The 21,504-nt window shown below is 41.7% G+C and overlaps 1 protein-coding gene across 1 annotated transcript in view; it reads right to left on the bottom strand.

Annotated features, from left to right (window-relative positions):
* The window catches only part of LOC128692552 (glucose dehydrogenase [FAD, quinone]-like), a 152,226-nt gene that overhangs the window by 112,048 nt on the left and 18,674 nt on the right, over positions 1–21,504 (bottom strand). The window contains exons 2-3 of the mRNA XM_053781700.2: positions 8,339–8,532; positions 2,090–2,292 (exon numbers count right to left, since the gene is read on the bottom strand). Of these exons, the coding sequence (XP_053637675.2) occupies positions 2,090–2,292; positions 8,339–8,474 (339 nt within the window). The 5' untranslated portion in view covers positions 8,475–8,532. The remainder of the gene's footprint in view (positions 1–2,089; positions 2,293–8,338; positions 8,533–21,504) is intronic.

The raw sequence follows: 21,504 nt of genomic DNA, 5'->3' as shown, positions 1-21,504 counted from the left end.
GGAGAGTGATGTAGTGGAGGCAGGATGCATACATAGCTTTAAGAAGAGATACGACAAAGCTCATGGAGCAGGAAGAGAGTGGACCTAATAACGATCAGCGCAGAGGCGTGATCAGGAGCTGTGACTCGACCCCTGCAGCATCAAATAGGTAAGTACACACACATAGTGAGTAAAATTAGGGTATTCTTCCAGAATGGTTTGTAGTGTACAAATGTGGAAAAAAAAGGAACTGTTCAACTGTCTCCCAGTATACATAAGGGGGATTACCAATAACTAATATTTTTAATTTATCTCTTCAAACAGGTGCAGTGTCTGATATGTGGAAGATGGCTAATGTAATTCCTATTTTTAAAACAGGGGACAAGTCGTTACCGTCAAATTACCGCCCAATAAGCCTGACCTCAATTGTAGGCAAATTACTAGAGTCAATTATAGCTGAGATTATAAGAAGCCATCTCGATAAGCATAGCTTGATTAATGATACTCAGCATGGATTCACAAGAGGCCGGTCTTGTCTAACTAATTTATTAACTTTCTTCAGTAAAGCTTTTGAGGCTGTTGACCACGATAAAGAATTTGATACTATTTACTTAGATTTTAGTAAGGCATTTGATAGAGTTCCGCACCAAAGACTGTTGAAGAAAGTAGCAGCTCATGGCATTGGGGGAAGGGTGCTCTCGTGGATCGAATCATGGCTCACAGACAGGAAGCAAAGAGTGTCCATAAATGGGGTTAAATCCGAGTGGGAATCAGTAACAAGTGGCGTTCCACAGGGATCAGTCTTGGGCCCGTTGTTGTTTATATATATCAATGATCTTGATGAAGGAATTACTAGTGATATGAGCAAATTCGCCGATGACACGAAGATAGGTAGGATAATTGATTCAAACGTAGATGTTAGGGAACTTCAGGAGGATTTAGACAAACTCTACTCTTGGTCAGAAAAGTGGCAGATGCAGTTCAATGTAGATAAATGCAAGGTTCTGAAGCTCGGGAGTGTCCATAACCCTAGCACTTATAAGTTAAATAATGTAGAACTTATCCATACAGATTGCGAAAAGGACTTGGGGGTTATGGTAAGCAGCAACCTTAAACCAAGACAGCAATGCCTAAGCGTACGTAATAAGGCAAATAGATTACTGGGATTTATATCAAGAAGTGTAAGCAACAGAAGTCCAGAGGTCATACTGCAGCTTTATACATCATTAGTAAGGCCTCACCTAGATTATGCAGCTCAATTCTGGTCGCCATATTACAGAATGGACATAAATTCGTTAGAAAACATTCAGCGTAGGATGACTAAATTAATACATAGCATTAGAAATCTTCCTTATGAAGAAAGATTGAAGACTCTTAAGTTACATTCACTTGTTAGACGAAGAATGAGGGGAGACCTGATCGAAGTGTATAAGTGGAAGATAGGTATTAATAAAGGGGATATTAACAAGGTCTTGAGGATATCTCTCCAAGAGAGAACCCGCAGTAATGGATTTAAATTAGATAAGTTTAGATTTAGAAAGGACTTAGGAAAGTATTGGTTTGGAAATAGGGTAGTAGATGAGTGGAACAGTCTACCTAGTTGGGTTATTGAGGCTAGGACTTTGGGTAGTTTCAAATTTAGGTTGGATAAATACATGAGTGGGATGGGTTGGATTTGAGTGGGACTTGCACATCAGAGCTTATTTCTTGGGTAGCATTGAAAATTGGGTAGGTCAAATGTTTGTTAGTGGGATGAATTGTAAAGGACCTGCCTAGTATGGGCCAACAGGCCTGCTGCAGTGTTCCTCCTTTCTTATGTTCTTATGTTCTTATGTACCCCTGGCTGTCTTTTAACAAGGCACTGGACAGTCAGCTTGCGTGCGGCCAGCAGTAACAGCCTGGTTGATCAGACACTGATCCACCATGAGGCCTGGTCTCAGACCGAGCCTCGGGGGCGTTAACCCCCCGAAAACATCTCCAGGTAAACTCCAGGTAAACTTCAGATAAACTCCAGGTAAACTCCAGGTAAACTCCAGGTAATTTCCAGGTTACAAGTGTCTTATTCATCAAGTTGGTGGTATTTAATACTATGTTTGATGACAATACTTACATTGTTGTTGTAGTTGAAGAGGCCGTGTTTCTGGGGCACTGTGAAGTAGTTCCAGTCTGACTCACTCTGCATCAGGAACGCATTCATCCCAGGGATCTGAGACTCGGGGGGCGGCGGCCCCCCTGACTCCAGCACCAGCACCTTCCACTCCCTCACCTCAGCCAGCCTGGACGCCACGGCACTCCCGGCTGACCCTGACCCCACTGAAGAACAAGGTCAACCTGTAACATTACTACTGAAGAACAAGGTCAAGCTGTAACATTACTGAAGAACAAGGTCAACCTGTAACATTACTGAAGAACAAGGTCAAGCTGTAACATTACTGAAGAACAAGGTCAAGCTGTAACATTACTACTGAAGAACAAGGTCAACCTGTAACATCACTACTGAAGAACAAGGTCAAGCTGTAACATTACTACTGAAGAACAAGGTCAAGCTGAACATTACTACTGAAGAACAAGGTCAAGCTGTAACATCACTACTGAAGAACAAGGTCAAGCTGTAACATTACTACTGAAGAACAAGGTCAACCTGTAACATCACTACTGAAGAACAAGGTCAACCTGTAACATTACTACTGAAGAACAAGGTCAAGCTGTAACATTACTGAAGAACAAGGTCAAGTTGTAACATTACTGAAGAACAAGGTCAAGCTGAAACATTACTGAAGAACAAGGTCAAGCTTTAACATTACTGAAGAACAAGGTCAACCTGTAACATCACTACTGAAGAACAAGGTCAAGCTGTAACATTACTACTGAAGAACAAGGTCAAGCTGAACATTACTACTGAAGAACAAGGTCAAGCTGTAACATCACTACTGAAGAACAAGGTCAAGCTGTAACATTACTACTGAAGAACAAGGTCAACCTGTAACATCACTACTGAAGAACAAGGTCAACCTGTAACATTACTACTGAAGAACAAGGTCAAGCTGTAACATTACTGAAGAACAAGGTCAAGTTGTAACATTACTGAAGAACAAGGTCAAGCTGAAACATTACTGAAGAACAAGGTCAAGCTTTAACATTACTGAAGAACAAGGTCAACCTGTAACATTACTGAAGAACAAGGTCAAGCTGTAACATTACTGAAGAACAAGGTCAACCTGTAACATCACTACTGAAGAACAAGGTCAAGCTGTAACATTACTACTGAAGAACAAGGTCAAGCTGTAACATTACTACTGAAGAACAAGGTCAAGCTGTAACATTACTACTGAAGAACAAGGTCAACCTGTAACATCACTACTGAAGAACAAGGTCAAGCTGTAACATTACTACTGAAGAACAAGGTCAAGCTGTAACATTACTACTGAAGAACAAAGTCAAGCTGTAACATTACTACTGAAGAACAAGGTCAAGCTGTAACATTACTACTGAAGAACAAGGTCAAGCTGTAACATCACTACTGAAGAACAAGGTCAAGCTGTAACATCACTACTGAAGAACAAGGTCAAGCTGTAACATCACTACTGAAGAACAAGGTCAAGCTGTAACATTACTGAAGAACAAGGTCAACCTGTAACATTACTGAAGAACAAGGTCAAGCTGTAACATTACTGAAGAACAAGGTCAACCTGTAACATCACTACTGAAGAACAAGGTCAAGCTGTAACATTACTACTGAAGAACAAGGTCAAGCTGTAACATTACTACTGAAGAACAAGGTCAAGCTGTAACATTACTACTGAAGAACAAGGTCAAGCTGTAACATCACTACTGAAGAACAAGGTCAAGCTGTAACATTACTACTGAAGAACAAGGTCAAGCTGTAACATCACTACTGAAGAACAAGGTCAAGCTGTAACATTACTACTGAAGAACAAGGTCAAGCTGTAACATCACTACTGAAGAACAAGGTCAAGCTGTAACATTACTACTGAAGAACAAGGTCAAGCTGTAACATCACTACTGAAGAACAAGGTCAAGCTGTAACATTACTACTGAAGAACAAGGTCAATCTGTAACATCACTACTGAAGAACAAGGTCAAGCTGTAACATCACTACTGAAGAACAAGGTCAAGCTGTAACATTACTACTGAAGAACAAGGTCAAGCTGTAACATCACTACTGAAGAACAAGGTCAACCTGTAACATCACTACTGAAGAACAAGGTCAAGCTGTAACATCACTACTGAAGAACAAGGTCAAGCTGTAACATTACTACTGAAGAACAAGGTCAACCTGTAACATCACTACTGAAGAACAAGGTCAACCTGTAACATCACTACTGAAGAACAAGGTCAAGCTGTAACATCACTACTGAAGAACAAGGTCAAGCTGTAACATTACTACTGAAGAACAAGGTCAAGCTGTAACATCACTACTGAAGAACAAGGTCAAGCTGTAACATTACTACTGAAGAACAAGGTCAAGCTGTAACATTACTGAAGAACAAGGTCAAGCTGTAACATCACTACTGAAGAACAAGGTCAAGCTGTAACATTACTACTGAAGAACAAGGTCAAGCTGTAACATTACTACTGAAGAACAAGGTCAACCTGTAACATTACTGAAGAACAAGGTCAAGCTGTAACATTACTACTGAAGAACAAGGTCAAGCTGTAACATTACTGAAGAACAAGGTCAACCTGTAACATTACTGAAGAACAATGTCAAGCTGTAACATTACTACTGAAGAACAAGCTTCAGTTATATCCTCACTGAAGAACAAGCTTCAGTTTTATCCTCACTGAAGAACAAGCTTCAGTTATATCCTCTCTGAAGAACAAGCTTCAGTTATATCCTCTCTGAAGAACAAGCTTCAGTTATATCCTCTCTGAAGAACAAGCTTCAGTTATATCCTCACTGAAGAACAAGCTTCAGTTATATCCTCACTGAAGAACAAGCTTCAGTTATATCCTCTCTGAAGAACAAGCTTCAGTTATATCCTCTCTGAAGAACAAGCTTCAGTTATATCCTCACTGAAGAACAAGCTTCAGTTATATCCTCACTGAAGAACAAGCTTCAGTTATATCCTCTCTGAAGAACAAGCTTCAGTTATATCCTCTCTGAAGAACAAGCTTCAGTTATATCCTCACTGAAGAACAAGCTTCAGTTATATCCTCACTGAAGAACAAGCTTCAGTTATATCCTCACTGAAGAACAAGCTTCAGTTATATCCTCACTGAAGAACAAGCTTCAGTTATATCCTCACTGAAGAACAAGCTTCAGTTATATCCTCACTGAAGAACAAGCTTCAGTTATATCCTCACTGAAGAACAAGCTTCAGTTATATCCTCACTGAAGAACAAGCTTCAGTTATATCCTCTCTGAAGAACAAGCTTCAGTTATATCCTCTCTGAAGAACAAGCTTCAGTTATATCCTCACTGAAGAACAAGCTTCAGTTATATCCTCACTGAAGAACAAGCTTCAGTTATATCCTCACTGAAGAACAAGCTTCAGTTATATCCTCTCTGAAGAACAAGCTTCAGTTATATCCTCACTGAAGAACAAGCTTCAGTCATATCCTCACTGAAGAACAAGCTTCAGTTATATCCTCACTGAAGAACAAGCTTCAGTCATATCCTCACTGAAGAACAAGCTTCAGTTATATCCTCACTGAAGAACAAGCTTCAGTTATATCCTCACTGAAGAACAAGCTTCAGTTATATCCTCTCTGAAGAACAAGCTTCAGTTATATCCTCACTGAAGAACAAGCTTCAGTTATATCCTCTCTGAAGAACAAGCTTCAGTTATATCCTCTCTGAAGAACAAGCTTCAGTTATATCCTCTCTGAAGAACAAGCTTCAGTCATATCCTCACTGAAGAACAAGCTTCAGTTATATCCTCACTGAAGAACAAGCTTCAGTCATATCCTCACTGAAGAACAAGCTTCAGTTATATCCTCACTGAAGAACAAGCTTCAGTCATATCCTCACTGAAGAACAACCTTCAGTTATATCCTCACTGAAGAACAAGCTTCAGTCATATCCTCACTGAAGAACAAGCTTCAGTTATATCCTCACTGAAAAACAAGCTTCAGTTATATCCTCTCTGAAGAACAAGCTTCAGTTATATCCTCTCTGAAGAACAAGCTTCAGTTATATCCTCACTGAAGAACAAGCTTCAGTTATATCCTCACTGAAGAACAAGCTTCAGTTATATCCTCTCTGAAGAACAAGCTTCAGTTATATCCTCTCTGAAGAACAAGCTTCAGTTATATCCTCACTGAAGAACAAGCTTCAGTTATATCCTCACTGAAGAACAAGCTTCAGTTATATCCTCACTGAAGAACAAGCTTCAGTTATATCCTCACTGAAGAACAAGCTTCAGTTATATCCTCACTGAAGAACAAGCTTCAGTTATATCCTCACTGAAGAACAAGCTTCAGTTATATCCTCACTGAAGAACAAGCTTCAGTTATATCCTCACTGAAGAACAAGCTTCAGTTATATCCTCTCTGAAGAACAAGCTTCAGTTATATCCTCTCCGAAGAACAAGCTTCAGTTATATCCTCACTGAAGAACAAGCTTCAGTTATATCCTCACTGAAGAACAAGCTTCAGTTATATCCTCACTGAAGAACAAGCTTCAGTTATATCCTCTCTGAAGAACAAGCTTCAGTTATATCCTCACTGAAGAACAAGCTTCAGTCATATCCTCACTGAAGAACAAGCTTCAGTTATATCCTCACTGAAGAACAAGCTTCAGTCATATCCTCACTGAAGAACAAGCTTCAGTTATATCCTCACTGAAGAACAAGCTTCAGTTATATCCTCACTGAAGAACAAGCTTCAGTTATATCCTCTCTGAAGAACAAGCTTCAGTTATATCCTCACTGAAGAACAAGCTTCAGTTATATCCTCTCTGAAGAACAAGCTTCAGTTATATCCTCTCTGAAGAACAAGCTTCAGTTATATCCTCTCTGAAGAACAAGCTTCAGTCATATCCTCACTGAAGAACAAGCTTCAGTTATATCCTCACTGAAGAACAAGCTTCAGTCATATCCTCACTGAAGAACAAGCTTCAGTTATATCCTCACTGAAGAACAAGCTTCAGTCATATCCTCACTGAAGAACAACCTTCAGTTATATCCTCACTGAAGAACAAGCTTCAGTCATATCCTCACTGAAGAACAAGCTTCAGTTATATCCTCACTGAAAAACAAGCTTCAGTTATATCCTCTCTGAAGAACAAGCTTCAGTTATATCCTCTCTGAAGAACAAGCTTCAGTTATATCCTCACTGAAGAACAAGCTTCAGTCATATCCTCACTGAAGAACAAGCTTCAGTTATATCCTCACTGAAGAACAAGCTTCAGTTATATCCTCACTGAAGAACAAGCTTCAGTTATATCCTCACTGAAGAACAAGCTTCAGTCATATCCTCACTGAAGAACAAGCTTCAGTTATATCCTCACTGAAGAACAAGCTTCAGTTATATCCTCTCTGAAGAACAAGCTTCAGTTATATCCTCTCTGAAGAACAAGCTTCAGTTATATCCTCACTGAAGAACAAGCTTCAGTCATATCCTCACTGAAGAACAAGCTTCAGTTATATCCTCTCTGAAGAACAAGCTTCAGTTATATCCTCACTGAAGAACAAGCTTCAGTTATATCCTCACTGAAGAACAAGCTTCAGTTATATCCTCACTGAAGAACAAGCTTCAGTTATATCCTCACTGAAGAACAAGCTTCAGTTATATCCTCACTGAAGAACAAGCTTCAGTTATATCCTCACTGAAGAACAAGCTTCAGTCATATCCTCACTGAAGAACAAGCTTCAGTTATATCCTCTCTGAAGAACAAGCTTCAGTTATATCCTCACTGAAGAACAAGCTTCAGTTATATCCTCACTGAAGAACAAGCTTCAGTTATATCCTCACTGAAGAACAATCTTCAGTCATATCCTCACTGAAGAACAAGCTTCAGTTATATCCTCTCTGAAGAACAAGCTTCAGTTATATCCTCACTGAAGAACAAGGTCACACTATACTGAAAGTTTGATGCGAGGATCAAGATGGGGAACTCTTACATAATGTTAGATAAATGAACACTTATGCAAATAATGTGACATTGTACAGTCCGTGGTTCGATCCCCTGTACGGGTGGAAACATTTAGCGTGTTTCCTTAAACCTGCTGTCCCTGTTCACCTAGTAGTAGGTAGGTACCTGGGTGTTAGTCGACTGGTTTGGGTCGCATCCTGGGGACAGGATTTTCTGTACAGTATAATCATTGTCAGTTAGGTCTGTACATGTTGTATCATGTGCTTGTAGAAATCAAAATTAATATTTTTACATACTGACCAACAATGAAGTCGTACTGAGGCAGGAGGTGAGCAGAGTCGTCATAGTTATCCTGATCTATGTTGCCCTTTAGCATGAAGAGCACCAAGAACCTGACCAGTGACTGAGTGATGACCAGGGTGGCTGGCCGACGCATCCTGCCTCACTACACACACCTCTCATATGATGATCCAACCAGATCAAGAGTCTGCAACCTGAAAAACAAGATAAGTTTGCCTTCTGTTAGTGTTGTAAGTGTCGCGTGGCTTGGTTGGTAACGCTCTTGCCGGGCACAATGAGTGTACATGGTTAGATCCCCAACATAGGAGGAAATGCTGGGCTAATCCTCCTGGTTAAAAATCTAAGATAATTACATGTGAGGAGGAATCAAACTCATTGGGAGTGGGGGGAGGGGGGTTACATACTTCTGCAAAATTATCGATTTCCGTTATTTAGGTTAGATTTAGTTAGGTTAAATAGTCTGTCAATAAGAAATCATCAATTATATCATTCCACAACACCAATTAAGGAAATATAAGGTAAAGTCCATGAAAACTGCTTGACACGGGAACAAAACCCGAGAAGCCACCCAGCGCAGTAAAGCCATGTCAGAGAATCAATGTTTAAAATACTCGTTAAACAGTCACCCATATGACTGTCTTAACTACAGTGAAATAGTCTGTTATTGAGAGGATTGGCTGTGATCCAAGAAAGGGGAGGATAACTTTAATAACTTGAGTCAAGGAACCTTCACAGTCAGAACATTTATCTAAGTAAACTTCTTGTCACGAGTGGCTCCATCAGTCCACTCCTCCCGATTTTTTTTTCTTTCAGTAAATGTCGTGGACTGTACATAGGCGGAGTGACCTCAACCATCATCAGAACTCATTGTGAATATTAATAACACTACCTGGGGACCTCATCAATATATACTCTAATAGTTTAGTTACATCAATATTTCATGGATTCAAGTATTCCTGAGCGGTGGTGTTATGTGATACACTGGGATACCTGATTAGAGAAGAACCAAAGATTTGCAAGGAGATTAGCACAGAAACATATGGGAAAAAGAATGCGAGGGAAGATTTAGGTAATTCAAACTCATTCACAATATGCGAGAGGACGGCAAGATCTGAAGAATTCTTGGAGGATTAGGTAATGGATAGGAAGAGGCTTTATAAGGAATGAGTAGAGGGAGACAGGGGCACAAGAGACGCAGATGAGCTATAGGAGTATTAGGGAGCATCTTGGTGGTTTGGGTAAATATATGAAGATTAAAGAATAGTACGAGCAGCCCCAGGAACCGGAAATTGGTTAAACCTGATGAATTGAGAGGCAGGACAAGGGAATATGACTCAATCTCTTGCAAAGAAAAAGGTGAGAGAACACACATACACACACACACACACACACACACACACACACACACACACACACACACACACACACACACACACACACACACCAAGAGAAGAATACGATGAGAGCAACAGAGCCATGGTCGACACACTAGCCGAGGTGGCCAGGAGAGCAGCACACATGGGGGGGGAGCAAAGTTACTAGTTATGGGTGATTTCAATCACAAGGAGATTGACTGGGAAAACCTGGAGCCCCATGGGGGTCCCGAAACATGGAGAGCCAAGATGATGGATATAGTACTGGAAAACCTCATGCATCAACATGTTAAAGACACTACCAGAGAGAGAGGAGAAGATGAACCAGCAAGACTGGACCTTGTATTCACCTTGAGTAGTTCAGACATCGAGGATATCTTGTATGAAAGGCCCCTGGGAGCTAGTGATCATGTGGTTCTGTGCTTCGATTACATAGTTGAGCTCCAAGTGGAGAGGGTAGCAGGAATAGGGTGGGAAAACCAAACTACAAAAGGAGGAACTACTCAGGCATGAGGAACTTCCTTCAAAACATTCAGTGGGAGAGGGAACTGACAGGAAAACCAGTACAAGAAATGATGGACTATGTGGCAACAAAATGCAAGGAGGCAGAGGAGAGGTTTGTTCCCAAGGGAAACAGAAATAATGGGAAGAACAGAACGAGTCCTTGGTTCACTCAAAGGTGTAGGGAGGCAAAAACTAGGTGTACTAGAGAATGGGAAAGGTAAAGAAGACAGAGAACTCAGGAAGATAAAGAGATTAGCCGAAGAGCCAGAAACGAATATGCACAGATAAGAAGGGAGGCTCAGCGACAATATGAAAATGACATAGCATCGAAAGTCAAGACTGACCCGAAGCTGTTGTACAACCACATCAGGAGGAAAACAACAGTCAAGGACCAGGTAATCAGACTGAGGAAGGGTGATGGGGAATTCACAAGAAACGACCGAGAGGTATGTCAGGAGCTCAACACGAGATTTAAAGAAGTATTTACAGTGGAAACCAGTAGGACTCCAGGAAATCAGAACAGGGTGGAACACCAGCAAGTGCTGGATGAGGTACATATAACCAAGGAAGTGAAGAAGCTGCTATGCGAACTTGACACCTCAAAGGCGGTGGGACCAGATATCTCTCCGTGGGTCCTTAAAGAGGGAGCAGAGATATTGTGTGTGCCATTAACAAAGATCTTCAACACATCATTTGAAACTGGGCAACTCCCTGAGGTATGGAAGATGGCAAATGTAGTCCCAATTTTTAAAAAGGGAGACAGACATGAGGCACTAAACTACAGATCTGTATCACTAACGTGTATAGTATGCAAGGTCATGGAGAAGATCATCAGGAGGAGAGTGGTGGAGCACCTGGAAAGAAAGAAGTGAATAATTGACAACCAGCACGGTTTCAGGGAAGGAAAATCCTGTGTCACAAACCTACTAAAGTTTTATGACAAGGTGACAGAAGTAAGAAAGAGAGAGAGGGGTGGGTCGACTGCACTTTTTTGGACTGCAAAAAGGCCTTCGACACAGTTCCTCACAAGAGGTTACTGCAAAAGCTAGAGGATCAGGCACACATAACAGGAAAGGCACTGCAATGGATCAGAGAATACCTGACAGGGAGGCAACAACGAGTCATGGTACGTGACGAGGTGTCAGAGTGGGCGCTTGTGACAAGCGGGGTTCCACAGGGGTCAGTCATACGACCTGTGCTGTTCTTGGTATATGTGAACGACATAACGGAAGGGATAGACTCAAAAGTGTCCTTGTTTGCAGATAATGTGAAGTTAATGAGAAGAATCAGGCAGGACTACAAAGAGACCTGGACAGGCTACAAGCCTGGTCCAGCAACTGGCTCCTTGAGTTTAACCCTGCCAAATGCAAAGTCATGAAGATTGGGGAAGGGCAAAGAAGACTGCAGACACAATATAGTTTAGATGGCCAAAGACTGCAAACCTCACTCAAGGAAAAAATTCTGGGGGTGAGTATAACACCGAGCATATCTCCTGAGGCGCACATCAATCAGATAACTGCTGCAGCATACGGGCGCCTGGCAAACCTACGGATATCGTTCCGATACTTCAGTAAGGATTCGTTCAAGACTCTGTATACCATTTACGTCAGGAAATTAGAGAAAGTGCAAAGGTTTGCAACAAGGATAGTCCCAGAGCTACGGGGATTGTCCTACGAAGAAAGGTTGAGGGAAATCGGCCTGACGACACTGGAGGACAGGAGGGTCAGGGGAGACATGATAACGACATATAAAATACTGCGCGGAATAGACAAGGTGGACAAAGACGGGATGTTCCAGAGATGGGACACAGACACAAGAGGTCACAATTGGAAGTTGAAGACTCAGATGAATCAAAGGGATGTTAGGAAGTATTTCTTCAATCATAGAGTAGTCAGACCGTGGAATAGCCTAGAAAGTGACGTAGTGGAGGCGGGAACTATACATAGTTTGAAGGCGAGGTATGATCGAGCTCATGGGGCAGGGAGAGAGAGGACTTAGTAGCAATCAGCGAAGAGGCGGGGCCAGGAGCTATGACTCGACCCCTGCAACCACAAATAGGTGAGTACAAATAGGTGAGTACACACACACACACAAACACACACACACACATGCACATGCACACATACATGCACACACATGTGTGTGCTTGGGGGCTCAGAGGTGAAGGCGACGGCTCAGGGATAAGAGGAAGATGGTCCTGGGAGAATGGATGGAATAGCAATGTAAAAGGATGGAATAAGAGTGGGAGACCAAACTAGGTGAGCTTTCTACAAATATGGAGAAGAGGATAGAGGAAAAGAAGATCCGGGAGTCACAAGCTAAAGCCACTGAAGCCAGGATACAGTCCCTAAAATACGAGGTAAATATGCTAAAGCGAGTTACAGGGGCATGGCACCTGAAGAAGGCACACCCCTACTAAACAAGGAGCCCAGCAGAAGGGAAGGAGACAAGTTTTACACTAAGGCCCTATCAGTCCACCAAGCAAGGCAGAGGAATATAGGGTGAGAGTTATTAGGAGATGGGATAACAGTAAGGATGGAGAAGGTAGAAAAAGTGACAGGTCCCATGCAGAGGTACGACAATGCCACCAAAAGTTACAGGAAAAAATAAGGGAGACAATGGCTATAGACAAATGGGTCCCAGTGACACTAAGGGAAAGGCAATGGGAGAAGGAGAGGGAGAGGCCAATGTTTATTCGTAGGCTTAAGGAGAGCGAAGGAAGAACACATGATAAAAGATGGCAGAAAGCAAAACAGGTGATTGAAAACATCATCAGAGAAATAAGCAAGGATGATATGACTGAGAATAGGAGGGTGCTTGAAGGGGAGAAATTGGCTGGTCAGAATAATTTTCAAGACAGAAATGGTGCAGAACAGGATCTTGCAAGAGAAACAAACCACATAAGAACATAAGAACGAAGGAACACTGCAGCAGAGTGCAGATTCAGGGCCCTTAGTCTATCCTCATAGGGAAGGTTTCTGATACATGGGATCAACTTTGTCATCCTCCTTTGTACGTTTTCCAGAGCATTTATATCCATTCTGTAATACGGTGACCAAAACTGTGCAGCATAATCTAAATGAGGCCTAACCAAGGATGTATAGAGTTGAAGAACAACCTGAGGACTCCTATTATTTATGCTTCTTGATATGAAGCCAAGGATTCTATTAGCTTTATTGCGAACACTTATGCACTGTTGTCTTGGTTTCAGATTACTGCTAACCAGAAGTCCTAAATCTTTTTCGCAATCCGTAATATTAAGATCTACATTATTTAGTTTATATGTGGCATGGTTATTGTCCTGTCCAACATTTAGAACTTTGCATTTGTCAATATTAAACTGCATCTGCCACTTCTCCGACCACTGCATCAGTCTATTCAAATCTTCCTGGAGTGCTCTAATGTCCTCGTCAGAATGAATTCGACGGCCTATTGTGGTGTCATCGGCAAACTTGCTGATGTCGCTCTTTATGCCCTCATCAATGTCGTTTATGTAGATTGTGAACAGCAGGGGGCCCAACACTGACCCCTGTGGAACACCGCTCGTGACGCTTCCCCACTCTGATTTCTCCCCATTTATGCAAACTCTCTGCTGCCTATTTGTCAACCATGCCTCTATCCAGGAAAAAATTTCTCCTCCTATTCCATGTGCCTTAATTTTCCTCAATAGTCTCTGATGTGGGACCCTGTCAAAGGCCTTACTGAAGTCCATGTACACAATATCATATTCATTACCATGATCTACCTCCTCAAATACCTTAGTGAAAAAAGTTAATAAATTCGTAAGGCAGGAACGCTCCTTTGTAAAACCATGCTGAGATTCGTTGATTAATTTATGCTTTTCAAGGTGGCTACGAACTGCCTCGGCAATTATTGATTCCATAAATTTTCCCACTATGGAAGTTAGGCTTATTGGTCTATAGTTCGAAGCTAAGGACCTGTCACCTGCTTTGAAAATAGGTATCACATTTGCCATTTTCCACTTATCTGGCACCATGGCAGTTTGTAATGATATGTTGAAAAGATTAGCCAAAGGTTTGCTAAGCTCCTCTTTACATTCCTTTAGAACACTTGCATACAGTTCATCAGGGCCTGGGGATTCGTTAGGTTTTAATTTATCTATTTGCCTAAGGACCATGTCACTTGTGACCCTAATCGTGCACAGTTTATTATCGTCCTGTTCTACATAATTTATCATTTCTGGAATATCGCTGGTGTCCTCCTGTGTAAAAACGAGAGGAAGTCTGTGTTAAAAATTCTACACATTTCCTTATCACTGTCAGTGAGCTGACCCGAGGAACTTTTGAGTGGGCCTATCTTGTCCCTGATCTTACTTCTGTATACCTGAAATAATCCTTTTGGGTTAGTCTTCGATTCTCTTGCAACTTTAACCTCATAATCTCTTTTTGCTTTTCTAATTCCCTTTTTTATTTCTCTCTTTAACTCAATATATCGATTTCTTAATTGCCCCTCTCCTCTTTTGATTTGCCTATATATGCCTCTCTTTTGACCAATCAGATATTTTAATCTATTGTTCATTCATTTAGGATCATTTTTGTTTGATCTGATTTCCCTATTTGGAACATAATTTGACTGAGCAGCTAAAATTATGCCCTGGAAAGCGTCATATCGGCAACCATCACCACCTACCTGACCCTAAGTCAGGTCATTCCAGTTCAGCCCACCTAAGTAATTTTTCAGTCCTATGAAATCAGCAAAGCGAAAGTCAGGGACAGAGACTTGATTGCCATTATTAGGGGAATTCCATGATATATTAAAACTGAGTGATTTGTGATCACTTTCCCCAATCTCATCATTAACCTCAAGATTATTAATTAGTGTTTCCCTGCTGGCAAGAACCAAGTCAAGGAGGTTATTGCCCCTAGTTGGCTCTGTCACAAACTGTTTTAAAAAACAATCCTGAATCGTATCAAGAAAGTCACCTGACTCTAAATTTCCTGTCAAATTGCTCCAGTCAATCTGTCTGTAGTTGAAATCTCCCATTAGCACAACATTTTCGTATGTAGATTCCTCACGAATTTCGTCCAACAGAAGTTTCCTGCACTCCCTATCAAGATTTGGGTCCCTGTAAATCACTCCAAAAATTAGTTTTTCTCGGCCCTCGAGAAGCTGTAACCAAACATATTCAGTGGCTGACGCTTCTAATTTTATATCTTGTCTAACACAACAATTTAAATTGTCTCTGACATATATCGCTACTCCACCACCCTTCCTGCTGACCCTGTCAGTGTGGAATAATTTATAGCCTTGTATGTGACATTCAGAGGGCATCTCTCTATCTTTCAGATTGAGCCAGGTCTCTGTTATGGCAATAATATCTATGTTTCCTGCACTTGCAATTAATCTTAGCTCATCTATCTTATTTCTTACACTCCTGCTATTAGTATAGTAAACCTTAAGGGAGCTAGTTCCTTGCTGCCCTCTGCTGCCCTCTGCTGTCCCCCTTTGTTTGCTGACCTGATCTATTGTCTTTATTTATAACTTCATGCTGAATGCCTTTTATACATTTACTGTTTCCAACCCTAGTGTTGCAACCTGCTTGTTTCCCACACACACCCATACCTCTATCTTCTATCAGTTTAAAATCATAGGCATTTCACCAATGGCCTTCTCAATTGAGTTTGCAAGTGCTACCACCCCAGCCCCAGAGAGATGTACACCATCCCTTGCATACATAACATGTTTGCCATAAAAGTTGTTCCAGTTGTCAATGAATGGGATTGCAAGTTCCTTGCAGTATCTGTCTAGCCAGCAATTTACACCAATTGCCCTAGACAACCATTCATTTCCTACTCCCCTTCTAGGCAAGATGCTACATATGATTGGGACCCCTCCCTTAGACTTAATGAAATCTATAGCTGACCTGTACTTATATAGCAGCTCTTCTCTCCTACCCTTCCCAATATCATTTCCACCAGCACTGAGACAGATAATAGGCTTGTTCCCATTACCTGACATGATATTATCCAGCCTATTAACTATGTCACCAACACCAGCTCCAGGGAAGCACACTCTGTCTCTCATTTTTTATTCCTATTACAAAAAGCACGGTCAATATATCTTACCTGAGAGTCACCAACCACAAGAATGCACTTACCTCTGTTAGCAGGAGCAGTAGTACCCTTACCTTCACTGGCCACTGAAGTACATTCATCCTGAAGAACAGAGAAGCGATTTCCTACCTTCAGATCTTCACTCTTAACTTTCCTTATTCTGATTTTCCTCCCATTACTGGGAACCACTCGCCACTTGTAGCAGGTGCTGGACTGCACCTCACTGCTGGTAGCCGTTGCTACCTCCCCACCTACAGCCTCCTCACAGCGAGAGACAGACTGCACCTCGCTGCTAGAAGCCTCATTCCCCACAACTCCAGCCACCTCATACTCTCTCCCAGACCCATTGAGGTGGACCTTCAGCCTCCTAATCTCCTCCTGGAGAAGCAAGACCTCCTCCTTCAACTCTCCAACCTCAATTTTTAAAACACTGCAGAAGCAAGCCATGCTTTGTAACCGTCCACGCTAATCCCCAAAGCAGCTCAGGCTGAGCAAGTGCAAGCACTCACAGAACCACCATCAGAACCCCATGGCCAATCATGCATTCCCCCCCCCCCAAAAAAAAAAAAAACACAGTCCACACTTACAGCCACAACATGCTGTAGAATCCCACAGTACACTACCAGGTCACTAACCACCACAGACCCCCTAGAGCACAGTGTTGGAGAGGAATCTGAGGGTATGGTCCACCAATGCTGATGGAATAATGAACAATTGGAAGGAGTGGCATGACAGAATCAAAGAGGCATCACCAAACATCATAGCTCTCACAGAAACCAAGCTCACAGGAATGATAATAGATGCCATCTTTCCAACGAGATATCAGATCCCAAGGAAAGAACGAGGGAACAAAGAAGGTGGAGGATTGGCACTGATCATCAAAAACCAAGGGGATTTTGATGAGGCGGAGAGAGGAGGCAGAGAAAAAGAAAGAGACTACATAATAAGAACACTTCAGTCAGGAGGTCCCAAGGTGGTAATTGCAGTGATGTATAACCCAACACAGAGCAACAGAAGAGAGTAACAGAGCGATGGTTGACACACTGACTGAAGGGGTAAAATTGCGTTAGCGCCAGAACTTAATTTTTCGTTCGATTTCTTTCATTGTTTTTTTTTTTTTTTGTACGTAAAGAAGCACCTTTCCATTGTAATGTGACCAAGTTTCAAATGAGAAAAAAATTATTTACTAATAATCATATATATTGCACTGTATTTTCGTAATGGGACTTGGAGAAGCTGTTTTGGCATTATCTACGCATAAAACAATGCTAAACTGTATTTCTGATGGTTAAGTTTACTGTAATTTGCCCTTTCTTCATTCTTAAAAAAAATAAAGTTTGTATGATTTTGACATTCAGCCAAATATCTGACTTTAGCCCTCACAAAAATAAAAAACAAATTATGATATCTCAAAATAACAACCACCAGCTTGCAAAACAATCTTTCCTTTATGTTGTCTGTGAATTTCATTGCATTACTGCTATTATTAACGAAAATATAGCAATATATATGTGAATAACCTACTTCCGAGATAATCCGCGAAACAGCCGGACCACCTATTTTTTTTTTTTTTCAAGAAAATAGCATTTTTCTCAGGTTTATACTGCATTACGAGTGTATATCATAGTTACCCATGTCCGTTTTCTTTAATATGAGGACCCTGGAGGTGAAAGAAAGAGAATGAAAGCCATCCCTGACTATAGGAATATTATATTCCAGAGGGAACGCTCTAGTAATGTGCCATATATTATTCATTCTGGAGTATTTACCATATTTCTTTGTTATTTATATTGTTTATTATGTCATATTAGATCAATTGTGATAGATAAATAAGCCGTAGAAGCTGTAAAAGCGTTATATTGAAGCATATACCTCTGTATGTATGCTCAAATATTCCCCGGCCATCCCGAGACTGGAATTTTCCATGACGTCAGCAAAATTTTTCCCAGGAGGTTCCTGATTGGCTGTAAGTCTACGTATAAGTCCCACCCACTGTATTATAATGCTAAATCGTCAATTATTATCTTAGAAAGAATAATACAATAAATACACGAATAAAAACGGAAAAAAAATGAAAATTGACGACAGGTGAGCAGACCTGCCGCGGGTGGTGACGTCACCCTAAGTGTTTTAAATAACCATAATTCCTTGTAGGAATGTCGTAGAACAATGATGCTTGTGCCATTGTGTTGCCAGAGAGTTAAGCTATTTTTCTATATGATTAACTCAGTTTGTGAATTTTTCGACAAAATTTTTTCGCTCGCGCTGACCCCGCTCTATTTATTCCAGAAGAGCTCATGAGAGCTGGGCAAAGTAACTGATTGTGGGTAACTTCAGTCACAAGGAAATTGACTGGAAGAACTTGGAGCCACATGGGGTCCCAGAAATGTGGAGGGCTAAGATGATCAGTGTGGTACTCTAAAACCTTACATACCAATTGCAATAGACACTACCAGAGAGAGAGGAGAGGATGAACCAGTAAGACTGGACTAGTATTCACCTTGAGTAGTGCAGATGAATACTAGTCCAGTCTTACTAGTTCATCCTCTCCTCTCTCTCTGGTAGTGTCTATTGCAATTATTCACCTTGAGTAGTGAAGATATTCATTACCTCTGTAACTTGCTCAGCTATCAAAACTTTGGAGTCCAGTCCCTGGACCAATTATGTACCTGGAGTTTACCTGGAGAGAGTTCCGGGGGTCAACGCCCCCGCGGCCCGGTCTGTGACCAGGCCTCCTGGTGGATCAGAGCCTGATCAACCAGGCTGTTGCTGCTGGCTGCACGCAAACCAACGTATGAGCCACAGCCCGGCTGATCAGGAACTGACTTTAGGTGCTTGTCCAGTGCCAGCTTGAAGACTGCCAGGGGTCTGTTGGTAATCCCCCTTATGTATGCTGGGAGGCAGTTGAACAGTCTCGGGCCCCTGACACTTATTGTATGGTCTCTTAACGTGCTAGTGACACCCCTGCTTTTCATTGGGGGGATGGTGCATCGTCTGCCAAGTCTTTTGCTTTCGTAGTGAGCGATTTTCGTGTGCAAGTTCGGTACTAGTCCCTCTAGGATTTTCCAGGTGTATATAATCATGTATCTCTCCCTCCTGCGTTCCAGGGAATACAGGTTTAGGAACCTCAAGCGCTCCCAATAATTGAGGTGTTTTATCTCCATTATGCGCGCCGTGAAAGTTCTCTGTACATTTTCTAGGTCGGCAATTTCACCTGCCTTGAAAGGTGCTGTTAGTGTGCAGCAATATTCCAGCCTAGATAGAACAAGTGACCTGAAGAGTGTCATCATGGGCTTTGCCTCCCTAGTTTTGAAGGTTCTCATTATCCATCCTGTCATTTTTCTAGCAGATGCGATTGATACAATGTTATGGTCCTTGAAGGTGAGATCCTCCGACATGATCACTCCCAGGTCTTTGACGTTGGTGTTTCGCTCTATTTTGTGGCCAGAATTTGTTTTGTACTCTGATGAAGATTTAATTTCCTCATGTTTACCATATCTGAGTAATTGAAATTTCTCATCGTTGAACTTCATATTGTTTTCTGCAGCCCACTGAAAGATTTGGTTGATGTCCGCCTGGAGCTTTGCAGTGTCTGCAATGGAAGACACTGTCATGCAGATTCGGGTGTCATCTGCAAAGGAAGACACGGTGCTGTGGCTGACATCCTTGTCTATGTCGGATATGAGGATGAGGAACAAGATGGGAGCGAGTACTGTGCCTTGTGGAACAGAGCTTTTCACCGTAGCTGCCTCGGACTTTACTCTGTTGACGACTACTCTCTGTGTTCTGTTAGTGAGGAAATTATAGATCCATCGACCGACTTTTCCTGTTATTCCTTTAGCACGCATTTTGTGCCCTATTACGCCATGGTCACACTTGTCGAAGGCTTTTGCAAAGTCTGTATATATTACATCTGCATTCTTTTTGTCTTCTAGTGCATTTAGGACCTTGTCGTAGTGATCCAATAGTTGAGACAGACAGGAGCGACCTGTTCTAAAGCCATGTTGCCCTGGGTTGTGTAACTGATGGGTTTCTAGATGGGTGGTGATCTTGCTTCTTAGGACCCTTTCAAAGATTTTTATGATATGGGATGTTAGTGCTATTGGTCTGTAGTTCTTTGCTGTTGCTTTACTGCCCCCTTTGTGGAGTGGGGCTATGTCTGTTGTTTTTAGTAACTGTGGGACGACCCCCGTGTCCATGCTCCCTCTCCATAGGATGGAAAAGGCTCGTGATAGGGGCTTCTTGCAGTTCTTGATGAACACAGAGTTCCATGAGTCTGGCCCTGGGGCAGAGTGCATGGGCATGTCATTTATCGCCTGTTCGAAGTCATTTGGCGTCAGGATAACATCGGATAGGCTTGTGTTAATCAAATTTTGTGGCTCTCTCATAAAAAAATCATTTTGATCTTCTACTCTCAGTCTGGTTAGCGGCTTGCTAAAAACTGAGTCATATTGGGACTTGAGTAGCTCACTCATTTCCTTGCTGTCATCTGTGTAGGACCCATCTTGTTTAAGTAGGGGCCCAATACTGGACGTTGTTCTCGATTTTGATTTGGCATAGGAGAAGAAATACTTTGGGTTTCTTTCGATTTCATTTATGGCTTTTAGTTCTTCCCGCGATTCCTGACTCCTAAAGGATTCTTTTAGCTTAAGTTCGATGCTTGCTATTTCTCTGACCAGTGTCTCCCTACGCATTTCAGATATATTGACCTCTTTTAGCCGCTCTGTTATTCTTTTCCATCGCCTGTAAAGGGAGCGCCTGTCTCTTTCTGTTTTACATCTACTCCTCCTTTTTCTTAGAGGAATAAGCCTTCTGCATACATCGAGTGTCACCGAGTTAATCTGTTCTAGGCATAAGTTGGGGTCTGTGTTGCTTAGTATATCTTCCCAGCTTATATCGGTTAGGACTTGGTTTACTTGGTCCCACTTTATGTTTTTGTTATTGAAGTTGAATTTGGTGAATGCTCCCTCGTGACTAATCTCATTATGTCGGTCTGGGGCTCCGCGCATACATGACTGAACCTCAATTATGTTGTGATCTGAGTATATTGTTTTTGATATGGTGACATTTCTTATCAGATCATCATTGTTAGTGAAGATGAGGTCTAGTGTATTCTCCAGTCTAGTAGGCTCTATTATTTGCTGGTTTAAATTGAATTTTGTGCAGAGATTTAAAAGCTCGCGTGAGTGTGAGTTTTCATCAGAGCTGCCTCCTG

Source organism: Cherax quadricarinatus, chromosome 30, assembly GCF_038502225.1.
Source record: "Cherax quadricarinatus isolate ZL_2023a chromosome 30, ASM3850222v1, whole genome shotgun sequence".
NCBI classification, from domain to species: Eukaryota; Metazoa; Arthropoda; class Malacostraca; order Decapoda; family Parastacidae; genus Cherax; species Cherax quadricarinatus.
Note: the sequence above shows the minus strand (reverse complement) of the source record. Positions and strands in the feature narration are given on the sequence as shown.